Here is a 17,472-nt window from a genome sequence, read left to right as displayed (position 1 = left end):
GTGGTCTATCTAATAGAAAACTAGAGCTACACAGGAATTCCTTGAAATTGTGAGAGAACAGAAGTACAGGGCTTGCCAACTGCAGATGCAAGAGAATCAGACTTGAAACCAGCAATGTTCCAGTTATACTGACCCATTAATTCAAACACACTGAATATAAAATACCCACTTCTTTGTGGGTGGTAAAGAGTAGCTGCTAATCCCTGTCACTGTCTGTGTTTACAGACACTAGGTGGCAGGAAGGCATTCAGCTGTAGGAGCAGCATCCTGATTCCACCTTTAATATTGCAGTGGAATTTCAAAGTCCGAGCCTCTAATGGAGAGGGAAGAAGCCATTTTGGTGCCTAGAAGGATACTGCCTGCAGCATTCAGCAGCTGCAGCAGAGATGGGCTCCAAAACAACCCCCTCCCCTTCAGAAACCCTCATTCAAGAGTTCAATTTCAGAGATATTCCTGCTTTGCACCAGCTAAACAGAGCCAGGAGAGGTCAAGTGACTTGGCTGATGTCAGAGCAGGGAAAGGCTGTGCTGGCAATGCAGCATTCCGCTTCCCTGCCCTTTGTTGCAGACACTGAAGCAAAACAATGTGGGGTCTGACTGATCTATACAGCAACGCAACCTAATGAGACAGCAGCAGGAAACCCCTTGGATAGGGGCTAGATACATGGAAAGAGCCCCCTCCTTATTAGAGCTGTTGTCAGTTTGTGATACATGTGTATAAATCCACAAATTATGAAGTTTAATTTACAAAGCATGGCTCTTGCTTAAAATGTCACATGCTTGCTCCAGGAATAATATAGGTACGTACAGTTCCTAAGTATACTTCCAAGATCACCCCTGTACTTCAACGCTGTATTAGAGCAACAAACCTTGGTGTCAGTTTAAAAGTTCTGGGTTAAATTCTGAGACTCCCTTAACCTGTTCCTTTCCATCCTCCCTTTATGGTGCTTATCCATGGGAAGTAATTCAAGTGCATTAGAAACCCTCCACACAGACCAGTGGAATTCAGTCTTAGCCAAGAGTATATGGGAAAATTCATTTTCCATTTCTAGACCCTGTGGCTAGGGAATTCTACAGTAAATAATTAGCAACATTCCCAGCTTTCCCAACATCGTGACAATGCATCAGAGGTCAAAGTAATTTTAGTTTCCTGCCAGAGTGCTCACTTTATTCACTTACCTATTGGAGCTGTGAGAGGACTTCAGGTATTTTGCAGAGATAATATTCAAAGACAGAATAGCATCCACAGCAGCTTCATCTACCTCTGCTTTATTTCTTATACGCCCTGGAAAAGGTAGGAGGGGGATCAATTAAAACTAAATCTTAAACACAGAAAGACTTTGTTTTCTCAAGGATCATTACAGACTATGTGATTAACAAGCAAATGTGGGTGGAAATGGCAAAACTTAGTTTTTCCTCTGGATCCTTTTCAAAAGCCTCCTCTCACAGCCAACAGTCATAAAGATGTCAGAATCTGATACAAGCTACCATTAGTGCTTTTTCTTCCATCCATAGCAACATGCAAAACCACAGACTCACCAACAACCAGCTCTCGCACGTCTTTCCAGTGCAACTCACTGCCCTTCTCATGGATAATGGTGACTGTGATTCTGCGCTGGATTCCCTGGTAGAGTTCAAAACCAAAAAGCTGGTTAAGTATTCACACACACACAAGCATCATCTATTTAGCACTTACACTACAAAAACAAAGCAAGTAAGATCATTTAAATTAGCCTGTAACTGTGAACAAGCACCAATGCACTTCATAGCCCTACAATTAACTGAAGAGGAACATTATATTCTCATATGTAATAGAAATAACACTTCTCTCTCCTCATTCCACAAAGGTAGAGTTTTTTAACCTAAAACAGTCCTGAAATTGCTGCTCTTCTCTCGAAGATGTGTGTTGTCCCTGGGATGTATCAGAATTGACCACCTAAAAAGCCTGAATACTTCATTAACATGTGGTTATATACTTATATTAAAGTATATACACCAAAACAACTGTATAAACCAAAAGAAGTTACTAGAAAAAAGCAACCACTCATGCAGACATTCGTCTGCTTTGTTACTTGTATCTGTTACAAGCCAAAATACAATAAAACTCTGTGATAGCTGGGAAGAAGGTTGGAACTGCAAGTAACTAATGAAGACACTAGTAAATATAGAACTAATATTTTTATTCATTTTAATAAGGACATTATTAGAACATGGCCATTATTTCTAGCCTGTAAGAACTTTTCCTACCATTTAAAAAACAGAGAAGAAATGCAAATCACAGGTAAACTTTATGAAAAGGACCTGAGAATGTGAGAGTAGAAAACCCCTAACCTAAACCCATAAACGATATTTAACTAGGATTATCTTTAGAATCTAGCTGAAGACAATTTATTCTTAAGGATTATTAGAGGCATTTAAAATGCACCGAGACTTGGTCACTTTGCAGAACTGTCTCATAGCCACATGCAGTGAGAAAGGATCAATGAAAGCTGAGTCCATGTCATCCTTCTGTGGCCTTGCTAGAGATGTTGGAGAACTCTGAGGGCACAAATCTGGTCCTAAAGGTTCCTGCTTTCTGAAAGGCTTTAATCTTTCATGAGTGGAACGATAAGCAACAGACGGGGCCAAACATATTCTCCTCATAGCCCAAAGCTAACATGCTAACTACAGATTGAAAGATGACTGACCCTACAGCTATCATTAGACAGCTGTGTGGGACAGAAGAGACATGAAAGATGCAAAATTGTCATTAGCCTTCTAAACCCCCTCAGAGATGAAACTTGCTGTTCTACAGCGTTCAAGAATACCTGGTGAAGCAGGAATGTTCCTTGACAGGGCAGGCCCCCAGTGTGGTCCACAATAGCAGGAATATACCTGTGTGAGACAGTGAAATCAACAGGCAGGAAAGATACGCTTTAGCATAGCAAATTTACTCTGCATCCTCAATATAATAACTGAAGAAACAAGAGTGTTTCTACTGACTCCCAGACTGGACTCTACTGCACCACTGTATCAGTGAAATACAGAAGTATCATACACTGTATTTCCATTACTTCTGGCTAACTCTGTGGAACCTGCTTTCAATATAATCCCTAAGGACCTGTCAGGAAAAACCCTTCTCTGTAGCAGAGGTGAACATAAAATGGAGCATAAAGTTTCTAGTGACCCAAAGAATCTGAACTCATGGCCTAAGTAGGGTAAGTTTCCCCAGCACCTGTTCAGCTGATGCACATGGGGCTTTTCAAAGTGACAGGATCATGAAAGATCATTCTACCTCTTCAGTCCTTTCCAATGGGGGCAATAAATGCCAGCTGAATTCACACCCAGTAACTAGAAACCAGCCAGGCCACTGCCTGGTAACAATTGCTAAACATGAGCCTGGTGTGAGGGGAACAAAGGATAAAAGATCAAACTCCCATCAATCACTCATTAAGAAGCATGAAAGATGAATACTGGACTTACTCTCCTGTTGGCTCCAATTCACTGATCTCAAACCACACGAGGAGATCGTACTTGCTCACACTCTGGCCCAAGCTGTGTTTGCTCAGAGGATTGAGCTTTGTAGCTGGCACTTAAAGAAAGAAATGAAAGAAAAAATGTATTTACAACGACTGAACAAGTGAAGCTTACCCAAGGGCTCATTTCAGTGATCCTACATCCTACATACATGTGCAGACCACATCTTTTTCCATGAAAAATATTGCTTACAGCAATCATTATTTATCAAAGTGTTGGTTTCTAAATCTGAGTTAATAAAGAAAAAAAGTTAAATAATGAATCAAAAGTGTATCCAAAAAACTTGTAGAAATATGCAGTCTTCCTAGATCCCCAGAAAAACAAGTTTCCAAATGTGCATCAGCTATTTTTTGGCTTAATGGTGATTTAGAATTGCTTAGGTCTGCTCATCTGCAACAGTACTCACCCATGAAGTACATTTCCCCTTCTAAACACAAGGAAAGAGGGAGGAAGAAAATCGGGAACTTAAAGCTTCAGTCCTCTCTTCTACATGTTACAGAGTGCTCGACTCCTGTGCCAGTTTAGATAATGTGTATGTAAAAAAGCTGAATAAGACTTATTCCAGAGCCATAATCCTGCCAGCATATGTCTCTGAGCTCCTTATGTTTTGGTACTAGCCATTACTCCTGCCAGATCCTTTCTAATTTCTTTCATGCAAACATAGGGATAAACCATGGTAAAAAAACTGAATGGGGCAACTGAAAACCTAGAAGTAACCTGATATTCCTTCACACACACTTACACCACAACTTTTAGCTATCATTACATGACTTATCTGTTCACTTGTTCTTATAAATGGGAACATACTAAAAGCTTAGTTCCTGTGCATTGTCACAGGTACTTCTGTAACTGCAATTGATTTTCTATTTTTTCCTCCTTTCATATATTAATCTCATTGCTTTTATTAAGCCAAATAATTATTCTCCCTTCTAGACCCTCAAGCCTCATTCTTCCCTGTTCAAGTGTTCTTTAGGTTCTCCTATCTTCACAACTCCATGTATCCTTCAGCTTCCACCATGACTGAATTTCCCATGCACTGGAAGGGCAGAACAGACCCCAGTGAGGAAAAGGTCCCTGACTGTGTGCATGTGTAGTCCCTTCAAAAAAGTAATAATAATAATAAAAAAAGAATTCTGCTTCTTTTCTGGGTAAAATAGCAGCTTCCTCAGAGAGACAGATTTTACTATAATCAGTTATTTACAGTACCACAACTCCATCATGCTAGGTAGCAGCTTCAGCATTACCATTTACTCATCCCATTCATTACTCAAGGTAGTCACTCTCTTATACCCATCATATCATACAGCACATGAACTCATTACAGCTGGACTCTGCCGTTGATAGCAAGAGGATCAAATGCACAAGTCACTCAAGTTTACTGCTGAGCAGAGAAACTCGAAAGCACCACAGGAGGAAGACAAGAGCAAGACACAATTAAACATGAAAGCCAGTTCTAGAAGTTCTCATGGACTTGCTCTGGCACAGTTAATAACCAGTGTGTGGGTTGGGTTTCTTTGCTTGCTTGGTTGGGTTTTTTTATTGTGAGGAACAGCATTGTTAGTGGCAAAAAGAAGATGACAAACAAAAAGCAAACCTATACAGAACACAGCAGAAGGTTTCCTCTACAGATAGCTGGTTTTTCATATACAGCATCTCTCATCCCAATATCACAAAACTATGTACAGAATACATAAATAAACCCAAAGATCCGGGAAGTTTCAGGGAACAGATCCAGCGACACAGAAAAATCTGTGAAGCCTAGCACAGTGGAGTTTATAGACTCTCTGTAAGGTTCTCTCTAGAACAGCCCTGAACTTAAGCACAGCACCATCCTTCTACGACTACAACCATGGCAGTTTCTAGTCCCAGGAATACTATACAGTAAAGGAAGAAGGAATTTTGGAGCACATTGTGGAACTACTTCTACATCTACCATAGATCAAGTTTGGCTACTAACCATCTCGTTTAGGAGCCCGCTCACTCTGACAACTGGGAACAGGCAGAAAGAGAAAAGGTGGCAGCTGGTCAGCTCCATCCTGGAAAGCAGCCACGGCAGAGGATGCAAGCACGTTGGCATGCTCGGATAGCGTGTTCAGCACATGCACGTTTACATAGCCAGACATAAGATACCTAATCAACTCAATTTTTCTTTCATGGTCTGCAAAGGGAATGGAACACACACAAGAAAAGGATGGTAGAAATATGCAGGTGAGAGAAAGCTGGAGAAGGAGGAAATTAAAAGGTGAAATGAAATTAAAGGCACAAGACTTCAGCATGCAGTATTACAGATAAGCAAAGAAAACCAAGGATCATTTCAATAAGGCTGACCCACTACACAAGAATGTTAGTGAGCAGAAAGATGAAGCCGCTAATGACTAAGCAAATCTTCAGTCAAGTGCTCAGTAAGCACATAAAGAGCCATAGCCAGATCTCATGGAAGAAGGTCAACTCTTCAGGAATGAAACTCTACCCTTTAATGAGCCAAGAAGCACTTCCTGCAAGAGGAGCTTGAAAAGAACACGTAAAAGGGAAGACACCCAGCAAAGATAGCTCCAGTGCCCTTTGCAATGTTCACTCCTTACGTTTCTTGGTGTCCTGAATAGCTTAGGAATACACCACAACCTTCAGGAGCAGACATGTGATGTACAGTTAGAGAACTGTTCTCACCTGGCTTTGAGAGTGGCATAGGGGGAGGGAAGAATCTTCGGGAAGGCTGTGGAGGGCTATAGAGAAATGAAAAGAGTTATCCATATAGAGGCAGCTAAACATAAACAATATATACAAATACACACATGTGCATCTATGTACACACAGACACCCAGTACAGCCCTTCCACCCATTTTTGTCTTTCAAAATATCCTCACCATCCCATAAAGACAGGTAAATATCACCTGCCAGGAAAACAAGTGGACCCAGCACATGACTCAGACTGACTTATGTCCTTTTTCTATTCTAACTTAATTAATCCTAGCTGTCAATACAAAATTACTTACAATTTCCAACCACTTTACCCATATTCTGAACTGAAAATTTAAGCAGGTAACAGACATCTCCGAAAAAACTTAACGGAAAGGACAAGACTCAGCTGGCATTTCCTTTTAAAATCAGCACCTGCTTCCTCAGGCTCTTCTCTTAAAACTTTGAGGACTTAAGACACTAGGGGTCCTTTTCTCATTCCAAAAATTCAGCAACTTTGACACTAGGATGTCAAGAGGCTGAGAATCCTTTCCCCTCCATCATGTCTGTTTCTCCTCTTTTGTTACTTGACATTTATGCATCGGGCCACTTGCCCTGAGAGTACACTGTGTCTTGGAGCACTGTTAAGGTTTACCAGAACTCGCTGAGATCACCACTCTAGTTCTGAGTACAATATTCCACCCTCAAAGTGCAGGGTGGATACAGCTGTATTGGCAAAACAGCTTTTCATGTTTGAGCTGGCAGAACAGTTCCATCAATCACTAACAACACATACTACACTGGGTAAATAGGCTGGTTCCAGCTCTCTTACCACCTCACTCAGGAATCCTATTTGTGAGGGTGTGCCTATGTAACTTCAGCAGTATGGAAGAGTACTGCCCACACTGCAAAGCTAACCTGAGCATGATCACTAACAGCCTTTATGCCAGAATAGTGAACAATACCTGTTGAGATCCTGTCCCTGCAGATGGAGAGGATGCTGCTGATAATGCCCAAAGACTTCAAACACAATAGGCTTGGTTTTGATGTACTCCACAAATGATTCCGTCACTTCCACAGCAATCTAGGAGGAAGAGTAAGGAAAGAAAATGAGACATACAAAGAGGAAATTCCTTTTTGGTTTACGCATTAATTCTACTCTCTGATAAAGGAGAAAATGAAAGCCTCAATATCAGGCTACACATAACCAAAGTATTACACAGTTCATAAAAATAGATATATTCAGCTCATCTGAGATCATAAGCATTGCTATTCACACAGATTTTATTTCCTGAATTCTAAATTGCTTTCATTGAGCATCCTGTGAAGCAAACACAGAATTCAAACGCAGGAAGTAGAGGTGAAACAGGAGAGTTATGTCTGCCACATATAATCATTCTGTATTTTCTTCTTTCTCCACTGGGGATTATATCATCCACCTGATCACTCCTCCTGCTGTTTGTTCTTAATATTCCCCTTTCCCCCTTTTCCCATACACCTCTCATGATTATAATCAAAATACAATCAAGTCCCAGTGTTAAAACAGCCACTTATTATTCACGTGAAGTTTTACTTACATTCTGAACATGGTAAAACCCAAGGGGAGTCCCTCGACCATTGTTTTTGAGGGGTTCTGTTGAGAAAGCTTCATCGTGGCGATGTAGAAAGCTTTAAAAAACCAAACAAATAAAAACCCAACAATAAACCTCCACAGAAGCATTTAGTGAAGACTGCTGTGCTGTGAACCCTACACTGAAAAGAAATACGTATTTTTTCTGCTAGGACTTTCCAAACAGTTGAGACCACATTCCTGTGCTTGTTTTGTGTCCATTACTGCTAATTTTCATCCCCTTTCATTAGGGACTAAGCCAAAACACACTTACTTAAGAGCTACTGAGTTACTCGAGGACCTTACAGCTATTATTCCAGTTGAGCATGTGCACAAATACCACTTTAAAAGCCATTACAAAGCAAAAACATAACATATCTACAGCTAGTCTCTGCAGAGTCCACTCTGACTCAATTCCCTTCTGCAAACCCTTATTCCCTAACACCATCCTAACACAAAGCTCATACAGGAAAAGTAACTGACAAGGTGTTTTTCTCCTCCATACCACCCTGCTAGCAATGCAAAAAGCTCTCCATCAGACCCTCATTGCCCACTGTTATTTGCACTATCAAACTGTTACTTGGTAGTGTAAATAAGGACAAATTCTTACTTGAACTGGCAAAAAATATCTGCGTATTCAGGAAGGATGCCGCTGGCCTGCAGCACTGTCACACGGAAGGTAAACACACTGCCCAGTTTCAAGTGATCACCAATTTCCTCAGTGAATCCTTCCATAGTCATCTTCCCATCCAGAGTGGCTGACTTCAAGTCTTAGGGAGACACAAATATCCCACATGAAACCACTTTTTTCTTCTTCTCCTCCCACTCTGCCCTTTCTTTTCTTAAAATATTCCTTCAGGACCAGTTTAGTCCCGTCACACTTTTTTCTTTAAGCCCAAAATATTTGCTCATAATCAAAAGATCTAAACATCTGGGAACGGTTTTTGTGCATTTCAAGTGTTCTTCAGTGGAGTAACTTCAGCATGTACCACATGCAACCCATCAGTTACATCTCTCCCTATCTATTGTATTCTTGAAGGACACTCAGAACCCTTTCCTATCACTGACTGAAGTGTCCCAGATTAACCTTCAGTTCTCCAAAACTACTGTATATTTCTTGCTTACCCAGCTCATTCATTCTGTTGATCTCCTCTGGAGGAGTTGTAACCTCTGAATTCTGTCCTTGCCCTTCCACAATTCTTAATTCTTCCAATGACAGCCCAGAGCGAGTCATTGCAACTGAAGAAAAATCACTCTGAAACATTAAATGACGTGGCATGTAACAGACTGGTTCTGACATCCCTTTCTTCCCCCACAATACTTATTCTTTATTTAGAAGCACAAACTACTGCACTCAAGGAAACCTAACTCAGTTTTAAGACTTCTTACCTTATCAAAATACTCATTGTCAAATGAGATTTTAGCTGTGCCAGACTGTCGAATGCCAGATCCATAATCTGGGGCTTCTTCGTCAGCTAAAAAACAGAAAGGAAACAACAATGATGGGAGGAGAGGGAAAAACCCTCAGGGTTATCTACATAGAAACTCTGATTACAATGGAAACCAGTCCATAAAGCAGAAGAGGCCTCGTTCCAGTCAGGCAACATCAGATTAGAGTAAGTGCTGGAAAGAATCACAGCAGAAATCTGTCCACCATCAACTCAAGTGTGGGAAAACAAGACAAGCTGTGAAGATGCATCATGAATATACTTAACTTTAAAGAATTTCAAATGCAAAACAACTTTATACTGAATTTGATTATTTATTTACTTCTGATTATTATACCTGAGGTAAATTAACATCCCATAATGCAATGACCAACATGAAAGTGGATACTTACTTTGATTTAAACTGCCATCTAAAATTCTGTAGCCATAAACTAAGCAGTAATACTAGCAAGTGTTATCAGTGCATGCTTGTAAGTCTGAATGGTGGTCCTCTCTGTTTAGTCTGTCCATCTAACCTCCTCCTCTTTGTGGAGAGGAACAACAAGGCCTGCTTAAACACCAGGTATTTTTTCCACAGTAAATACATGCTTGCAGGAGAAATCCCATGATTCAGAATGTATTCCAAAGCTTTGCTTAGAGACCAAATAATGCCATGGCCTTCTTTCAGAAGATGCCCCCAGTTAAATTTCTATTAGAATCATAGAACAGTTAGGGTTGGAAAGGACCTTAAGATCATCAAGTTCCAACCCCCCTGCCATGGGCAGGGACACCTCGCTCTAAACCATATCACCCAAGGCCTTGTCCAACCTGGCCTTGAAAAAGGCATGGTGTAATCTATTAATATGGGTGGATAAACAGAATATTTATTTGGAAATATTTGGTCAGCGCTAAGGAGACCAAACCAAACTAGAAATGGGACTTTTGTACCCATTAAATAGATTTTATTTCACTTGCTGGTTTAGTCCCTGCCAGAGTGATTCGTACACTTCTTCAGAGTCTGAGGTTTCATTACAGGTTCCCATGGAGAGCGAAACTTCCAGGGTTACCCTACCTAAAGAATACAGAAATACTGGCAGTAGGCACTGCTAGAAAGGACAAATTAGGGGAAGCATCTGTGCTCTCACCAGCATGGACACGACATAGCTAACTACCAGCAGTAAAACTCAGCTAGCTCACCTCATACTGAAAAAGTCTATTAGCCACTGACTAGTAGACTACAGTTAAGCTCTGGCACACATACAACAGCAGTTCAAAGCTGGATGAAGCAGTTACCATCCCCATGGATCCACCCTTCTCTTCTGAAAAGCTGGTAATTCTTGGTGATTAAACAGTATGTTAAAGCAGCTTCTAAGTCCCAACGCATTTTAGTGAGGCAATGAAATGGAAAACTGCTGCTGATTTCTCTTTATACTATGCTCATACTGCAGGCCAGAAATAAAACCTCCACTCGGTTTTTAGCTTTTAGACTTACTGACAGTAGTCAGCCTTTTCACTGTCTTCAAAAGTAGTGCTACATTAATTCCCAGATATAAACTTCAGAGGTCAACACCATCATCTTAAAAGCTTCTGATCTCTTTCCAGATTTATTCATGCTTGGTCCGATGGAAAAAAATCAAAAGCAAGTTCATAATAAAGAACAATTGTTCTTCACAACACTAAAATTATTCAGGTTTGAGTATAGAAAAGAGAGGTTTTATTTGTTTGCCCATTTTGTGAAGCTGCAGCTATTCATAGCATACCAGAGAGGTGCAACATAAAGCTCAACATAAATCTCACCTGCTATAGCTTGCACTGCTACTCGCAGAAATCCTCGTACTTCTCCCTTCTCACTAACAACAGCTACTCTGTGTATAAGAGGCACCGGGTACAGCAGATTGCTCAAGTATACAAATGCTCTGGTAATAGGAAGGAAAGAAAACACAAACAGCATTAGGCAAACATCTGCAAAACCAGCCTGCAGTATTTGGTTGGCTAATGGGACATTCAAATCTTCAGCATACTTTACTCCACCTATTAGACCTGCATTGTGGCCATGTCTCCATATGGTCCACACAGGGCTCTGCAACAGTGTCAAAACTAAGTGAAGCCACAAAATGCTCTAAATCAGAGTATACTGGAGACACAGGGCTTATATTAGTGAGTTACAGAACATATGAAGGACACAATTGAAGATGATGGCTTTAAAGAAGGTAATTTTAGATGCACCACAGTTGTAAATGGAGCTGTTAGCAAGATGACAAAAGTCTAAGGAGCTACTGATTATAAAGAATTGTTTGAGTTTTCCACCCACGAGTGGTTTGAAGTGATAAATTAAAAGGGAATTGATCTACTGTGTTCACACAGCCTCATATATTTTACTGAACACATAAAAAAACCATTCAAAACAGACTAACTGAATGTTTTGTCTCTCTGTGTTCATGTGTACCATACAGAGAGTAATCAAAAACCTCCAATAAACCACGAGTCACCTCTTAGGTTTCTTGGAAGATGCACTGGGTGTATGGACAGTGGAAGACTGATGGTCTTCATAGCTAAGTATCTGAGGAGTATTATATTTATTTCCTTTTTTATAAAAAAAAAACCCCAAGCAACACAACAGAATTCTCAAGCAGTAACTTAGAAATGACAATTTACAATAGGAAAAGCAGCATTTAGGCCCAGTACTGGACAATCCTGCCATAACACTACCCTTTGAAGTTATAATCAAGCAGGGTCTGGTTTGGAACAATAAGTTAACAAGTTTTATTGTACAGATCTTTAATTAAAAGTTAGACTAATGTTATGAAGCTCTTTAACTTCTGCAATGAATTGCAAGACTTCTTAGACCACCACACTGCAGTGTGATAACTTCAGATGCTGAGAAGCCCAGTGAGTCAAGTACAGAATGGCTCTCAACAAGGGGAACAAATGAAAGGCTTGATTTAAGGGAGCTGTTTCAGAGTTCAGAAGAGTACTGACATGCATAGAAGTTTAACCAAGAGTTTCACCAATCATTACATTTAAAGTGACTAAGAATTAAGGAATTTATGCATATTAAGTTACACTAAACACCAGTCATTTGTTTAAGGTTTCCTTCTTGCAGTCCTTTTTATTAGTCTTTATTATTAAGTATAGTTAATTACTCAGATTTATAACTGTTACTGTTTAATATTCAGAGGGGAAAGTCCTGCATGACACAAGAGGACTGGGAGAGAAATAAAGATGTTCACTGCCCCTGTCTGGACACATCAGCTATGGAATTTGTTCTGTGAACACAGCAAGACTGATTCAAACTCAATTCCTTGTGACACACAGCTAAGGACCAGAGCTAGAAAAGGTGAGTGTTTCTCCTTGGTTTCACATGCCCGCTCCCCAAATGAATGAATTCTCTTGAAATGACAAGGTAGTCAAACAGGTGTCAGTTGTGAACTAAAGGGACAAAAATAATGCTACTAAAAACCAAAGTGGTGACAAAATGCAATAGAGAAGAGAATGATTAATAAGGCTCTAAAAGTAGCAAAACAACAAAAAATGAACAAAACCATATATCAACAACAACAAAAGAACAACTGCAACATAACACTTGACTATGATTAGGATCTAATTCCTCTTCAGTCTGCTCCAAAGTGAGGGAAGCACCGATAAAGCAGGGGAAGGGAAGGAGAAGAGACTAAATTTCAAGTAACAAAATTGAATGTTTAATATATTTTCCTTTTTTCCTCTAAAAAAAAAAATTTCCATTTTTAACTTTGCAATTGCAGGGGCTGCTCTTTGAGAAAGCAGCATCCCACCAGATAGAAAACAGTCCCTCACACTAACAGATGGGGATCGTTCACTTGGACTGGACCAGGGATGGAGCTCAGGAAGGTATGGAGTCATGTGCTCACCATGGAAAACAACGCAGCTTGCAAACCACATTTCAAGCTAGGGAGAACGGAGATTTTTCCCCAAGAGAAAGGGATCCACGTAGCTTTGCACTGATATGTATGTGACAGCTTCAGTAACTAAAAGAGGCAGTCATTACAGAAGTATTCCTACTTCAAAGCCAAACTGGTGGAAAGCATTAACTGCATGAAAAATGAAAACAGGTATTTATTTGCATGGCTAAAGTTCAAAAGCTGCTGTTCAACACGTGACAGCCAGAAGATTCAGCTTTGTGAGCAGATCCAATTGTCACCTCAGTTCAATGACCATCGCAAATGAAAAATACAGTACTTCTCATCTTCCTTAACTTCCCTCCATCCAGTCACCTGGAATCTGTTTAACTTAGAGAAAGAAAAGCAAATCATGCAAAAAGTTTTAAGCCTCCTGTTTGCTGCTGATAATGCTGGATCTCTTCTGTAGAATGGAGAGAAGAGCACATTTACTGTACAGAGAAAAGAACTGGTTTATGCAGCAATCCTGCCTTCCCATGCCATTCCATCTGCTTCATCACAAGACAGTACCAAGTTAGGAGTGGATGAAATGTTAAGGCTCTCCTCCTCCTCTTCCCACATCTGGGAGCACTCTCACTCCCCCAGCATCCTATCTGCGAGTGTCGCCCTGCACCTTAGCCCAGCAGACTGAAAGAGGGGGAGCTGTATTAGCAGAAAGATTGGTGAGGTAAATGGCATACTCACAACAAAACTAGAACTTAAATTTAACAAACAAATTTCTTTAAAAGAAAAAGTCAAAACAAAACCAACAGAACTCAGAAGGATGACATGTTCGTTAAATAAACACATCAATTCGAGATTTAAATAAAATGCCCCGTAGTCCTTTCCCACCTCCCTTAAAAACATAGCAAATGCTTGCTATGTCACACCACTAAATAGAATCAGCCTTAAAGATAGCCCAGCATGCCAGAAGAGATGGCTAAAGGGACCAGCTCTTTGTTTTCCTTCTCTTTAATAGGTACAAATAAGACAGTCACAGCACAGAGAGTAAAGGAAATACTGTGATGCCCAAGGAGTTGGATAGCTACGTGATCAATTCCTCCTCCTCCTCTCCTTCATGGCCTGGACTTATTACTGCTGATAGCCCCAAAATAAGTATTAAAGCCTATTTCATTTCTGTCCTACACGTTCCACAACATACAAACCAGTACACAGTTTAAAGTGTTAAGGGACTCGGGGTTTGTTATAAATTCAATGCTACCTTTTGCTCAAGACAGTATCTACGTAGATGGACATACCCCTAGTATTTATAAGTCACGCTGTTCAGAAGTAGAATTCTCATGCTGCAAGACACTGGGGGAATCAAAATAGTTTCTACTCAGTGGTGCTAAACAGCCTAACTGCTTTCTGCGACAGAACCAGCACAAAAAAACAAAACAAGAATAGAAGAACAGAAACCAACAACTGGGAAAAGTCATTCAGCTCTCTGCTCAGAGATACTACAAATGAAGTTTCACTCCTCAGTGCAATTTACAGCCTGAGTTCTTTAGTAGGTTCTGATTGCATGGCTCAAGCTTAACTGCTTCGTATGGCTGTCTGTAGAAACAGAGCTCAGTGCTCTTTTTAATACATGGAAATGGGAAGCAGGTTGTGTAACTGCCAGGAAGCACGACTGTTTCCATTGTACAATCTATTTGCTCAGCTTGTGTTGTGCTTCCTGATGAGTCTGTGCAATGAAGATGAATAGCTCCACTTTTTCCCAAGCATTGAAGGTCCCACTCCAAGAGAACACACAACAGAAGAGTGTGCTGGGATGCCAGCACTGGTACCAGAAAGCAGTCCCAGTCATTGCAGACAGCACACATATGCTGTGACTAGCTGATGACCACATCCAAGCCAGTTAAGACGGCTTTCCCAAACTGACTCTTGTGGATCAGATTAACCTGAAAGGATTAAGTTTTATAAAACACATTATTAGACATTGCATGTAAGGGCACAAATTCACAGAGATCAAAGAGGATTAATGTAATTTCCTGCATCTTTAGTAACTGTAATTTTTGTTTCAAAGACTAGATCAAGGAAATTCCAACTTTTAAGCACGGCATATAAATAGGTCCACTACAGACAAAGAATGAAGTTAGACAATACAGCTAAACTGACCTAAAAGCTTGGTAAAAGACTGACAAACTCGGCCCTTCATTTTCACAAATAATGTGAGCAAGTTTCCTGCATTTGAGGAAGCTGCAAAAAGAACCTGCCTTCCTGACCATGAGTCTTCCCTGCTTCATCACAGAAAAGGATGAAGGCAAGCTCTTGCACTCTGTTTTATACAACACCTGTGGTAACCCTTATTGTTTTAACACAGATTGGCTTACAGAGTGATGGAAAAGGTGTAACTGGGAGAGGGGGAGCAGAAGAGAAGGAAACAAAGTCCCTAAATAATATGTTTCTTGACATGAATAACATGTTTGAGCAAGATGATCTGTGAAGGAATCATGCAAAGTACCACTTGTTTTATTGCAACTTGACCTTTCACTATGTTAATACTTGATACCAAGAGTCACACATCATCTGAGAAGCCAAATCATCTCAAAGAATACTCTTTTCCTCATCCAGAAAGGACCATTCTTCTTTCTCCTCATGCCATCTTTTCTCTTCAGACAGAGGATGCTAGGTTAGTTTTCAAAAAATGGATTTATTGGATTGGACTTAGAATACTTTCCACCATACCATGAAATTCTCTTCTATGGGATGACTACATGCTACAGTACTAGCTCAGTGACCTTGCAATGGCTAAATAGATCATTCTCTAAATGCTCAAATACTGTACACAAGCAAAACCACATTCATTCTATGTTGTGACAGTTCTCTAGAAACAGATTTTCTCACACTGTCGCATCTAAGAACTATTTTCTCATTATTTAGGTCTTCATGGCCTCTGACATGGGAAATTAGAACTTAATATTAAACTATACTCATTCTCTGGGAATTCCAATTTATGTATATAGATATTTTTGCTGGCTTGACAGCTACTCTGTGCAGCCCAAGGCAAAGCCACTGCAGTCTACAGCAAGAGCTGGTCCCTTTTGGCCATTCTCACAGTAACCTCACCAACCTTCCCACTAAAATGAACCAAGGGGATCGGTCGTAAAACGGGTCGCGCCCATCATTGAAGAGGTCTGATCCCTCCTCAGTTCCAACGTCGGAGCCAGTATCATCCACAAAGGCCTCATCATCAAAGTCCTCCATCTCATCCTGCTGTTCATCAGCCAGTTCAGTGATGTCGGAGTCAGCCGTGGAGAAAGTGGGGGAGGGCGTGCGATCAGCAAGACGCTCATTCACGCAGCCATGGAATATGGGGGAGCTAGATATCAGTTAATGGAATACCAATTAACAGAGGGAGGGGAAAGAAGAATGCTTCATTTAACAGCCGTCTGCTGCCAGCAGCACAGAGACCACCTGAGCGACAAGCAAAGGCTTCAAACCATCTGGACTGCAATGAAATGTAAAGGGTGGGCTTGCTAACAAAGTCAGGAGGGAGAGCATCCTTGAACTGAGCAGAAAGCAAATGAAAAGTGAGTATATACATGGCTGAACACACAGTTATTGAGAGCACGCCCATTTAACACAGCTACAATTCTTATTTCCAACACATAGCATTTTTGTAACTAGAAAATACTGTAAAGGTCCAGCTGACATCAGGAAATAGTAAAGAATCCCATCAGATATTAGGTATTGCCATAGGGTTTGACCAAACTATTCGAACCACATACACTAAAAGTAAGGCCCTGGACCACTTTCCCCCTTAGTTTCCCGTGTTGCTCATTATTCTCACAGCTCTGACACAATGACTTCAGACAGAACTTACCTAGCTGTATTTTTGTAAACTAAACTTGTAACTTACTAAGGGTTCAATCAAAGCAGATTCTACAAGGTTACACCAGAACTGGCAACACTCTAAAGAGTATTTTCTGCTCTTCACTACATTTTAAGTCCATCAGAAATCCCAGGAAGACACCAGACACAATTAACACTAGTGGCCACACAGTTTATAACCACATCCAAAGTCCAAGTTCATCCCAAGCTGACAAGAGTCACCAATGCACCAGCAGTTGAGATCATGGTCACATACCTCCCAACAAGCTTGAACCAATGAAAGCGATCATAGAAGGGGTCGCTGCCTGTCATTGCGCTTTCACTCTCCTCCTGTGTATTAGATGCCATCTCCCCAGCTCTGTCATACATCTCACGCATCAGGTCCAACCTCTGCCTGTGTACAAGAAAGCAGGAGTTAAAAATTAATAGAGAGTGAATAAAACAAGGCAGGGAACTCCAAGTGGGGCAGCCTGGTTACACCTATACCAAATTAA

At 40.6% G+C, this 17,472-nt stretch overlaps 1 protein-coding gene across 9 annotated transcripts in view; it reads right to left on the bottom strand.

The window, feature by feature from the left end:
* KIF1B (kinesin family member 1B) overlaps positions 1–17,472 on the bottom strand; it is a 93,429-nt gene that overhangs the window by 14,380 nt on the left and 61,577 nt on the right. For 6 of the 9 annotated variants that reach the window (XM_061347959.1, XM_061347962.1, XM_061347961.1 and 3 more), the window contains 13 exons: positions 17,235–17,372; positions 16,218–16,466; positions 11,025–11,143; positions 9,190–9,275; positions 8,926–9,055; positions 8,411–8,570; positions 7,769–7,859; positions 7,157–7,275; positions 6,183–6,238; positions 3,462–3,570; positions 2,807–2,873; positions 1,539–1,623; positions 1,179–1,284 (listed from right to left, as the gene is read on the bottom strand). In XM_061347959.1, the coding sequence (XP_061203943.1) occupies positions 1,179–1,284; positions 1,539–1,623; positions 2,807–2,873; positions 3,462–3,570; positions 6,183–6,238; positions 7,157–7,275; positions 7,769–7,859; positions 8,411–8,570; positions 8,926–9,055; positions 9,190–9,275; positions 11,025–11,143; positions 16,218–16,466; positions 17,235–17,372 (1,515 nt within the window). The remainder of the gene's footprint in view (positions 1–1,178; positions 1,285–1,538; positions 1,624–2,806; positions 2,874–3,461; positions 3,571–6,182; positions 6,239–7,156; positions 7,276–7,768; positions 7,860–8,410; positions 8,571–8,925; positions 9,056–9,189; positions 9,276–11,024; positions 11,144–16,217; positions 16,467–17,234; positions 17,373–17,472) is intronic. The other 3 variants (XM_061347966.1, XM_061347967.1, XM_061347968.1) reach the window with 1 other exon arrangement.

This window comes from Neopsephotus bourkii, unplaced genomic scaffold (genome assembly GCF_033783945.1).
Source record: "Neopsephotus bourkii isolate Nb327-2 ecotype Australia unplaced genomic scaffold, CSIRO-AGI_Nbou_v1 NB_333, whole genome shotgun sequence".
Taxonomy (NCBI): Eukaryota; Metazoa; Chordata; class Aves; order Psittaciformes; family Psittacidae; genus Neopsephotus; species Neopsephotus bourkii.
The sequence above is the reverse complement of the archived record's forward strand: the minus strand, read 5'-3'. Positions and strand labels throughout refer to the sequence as shown.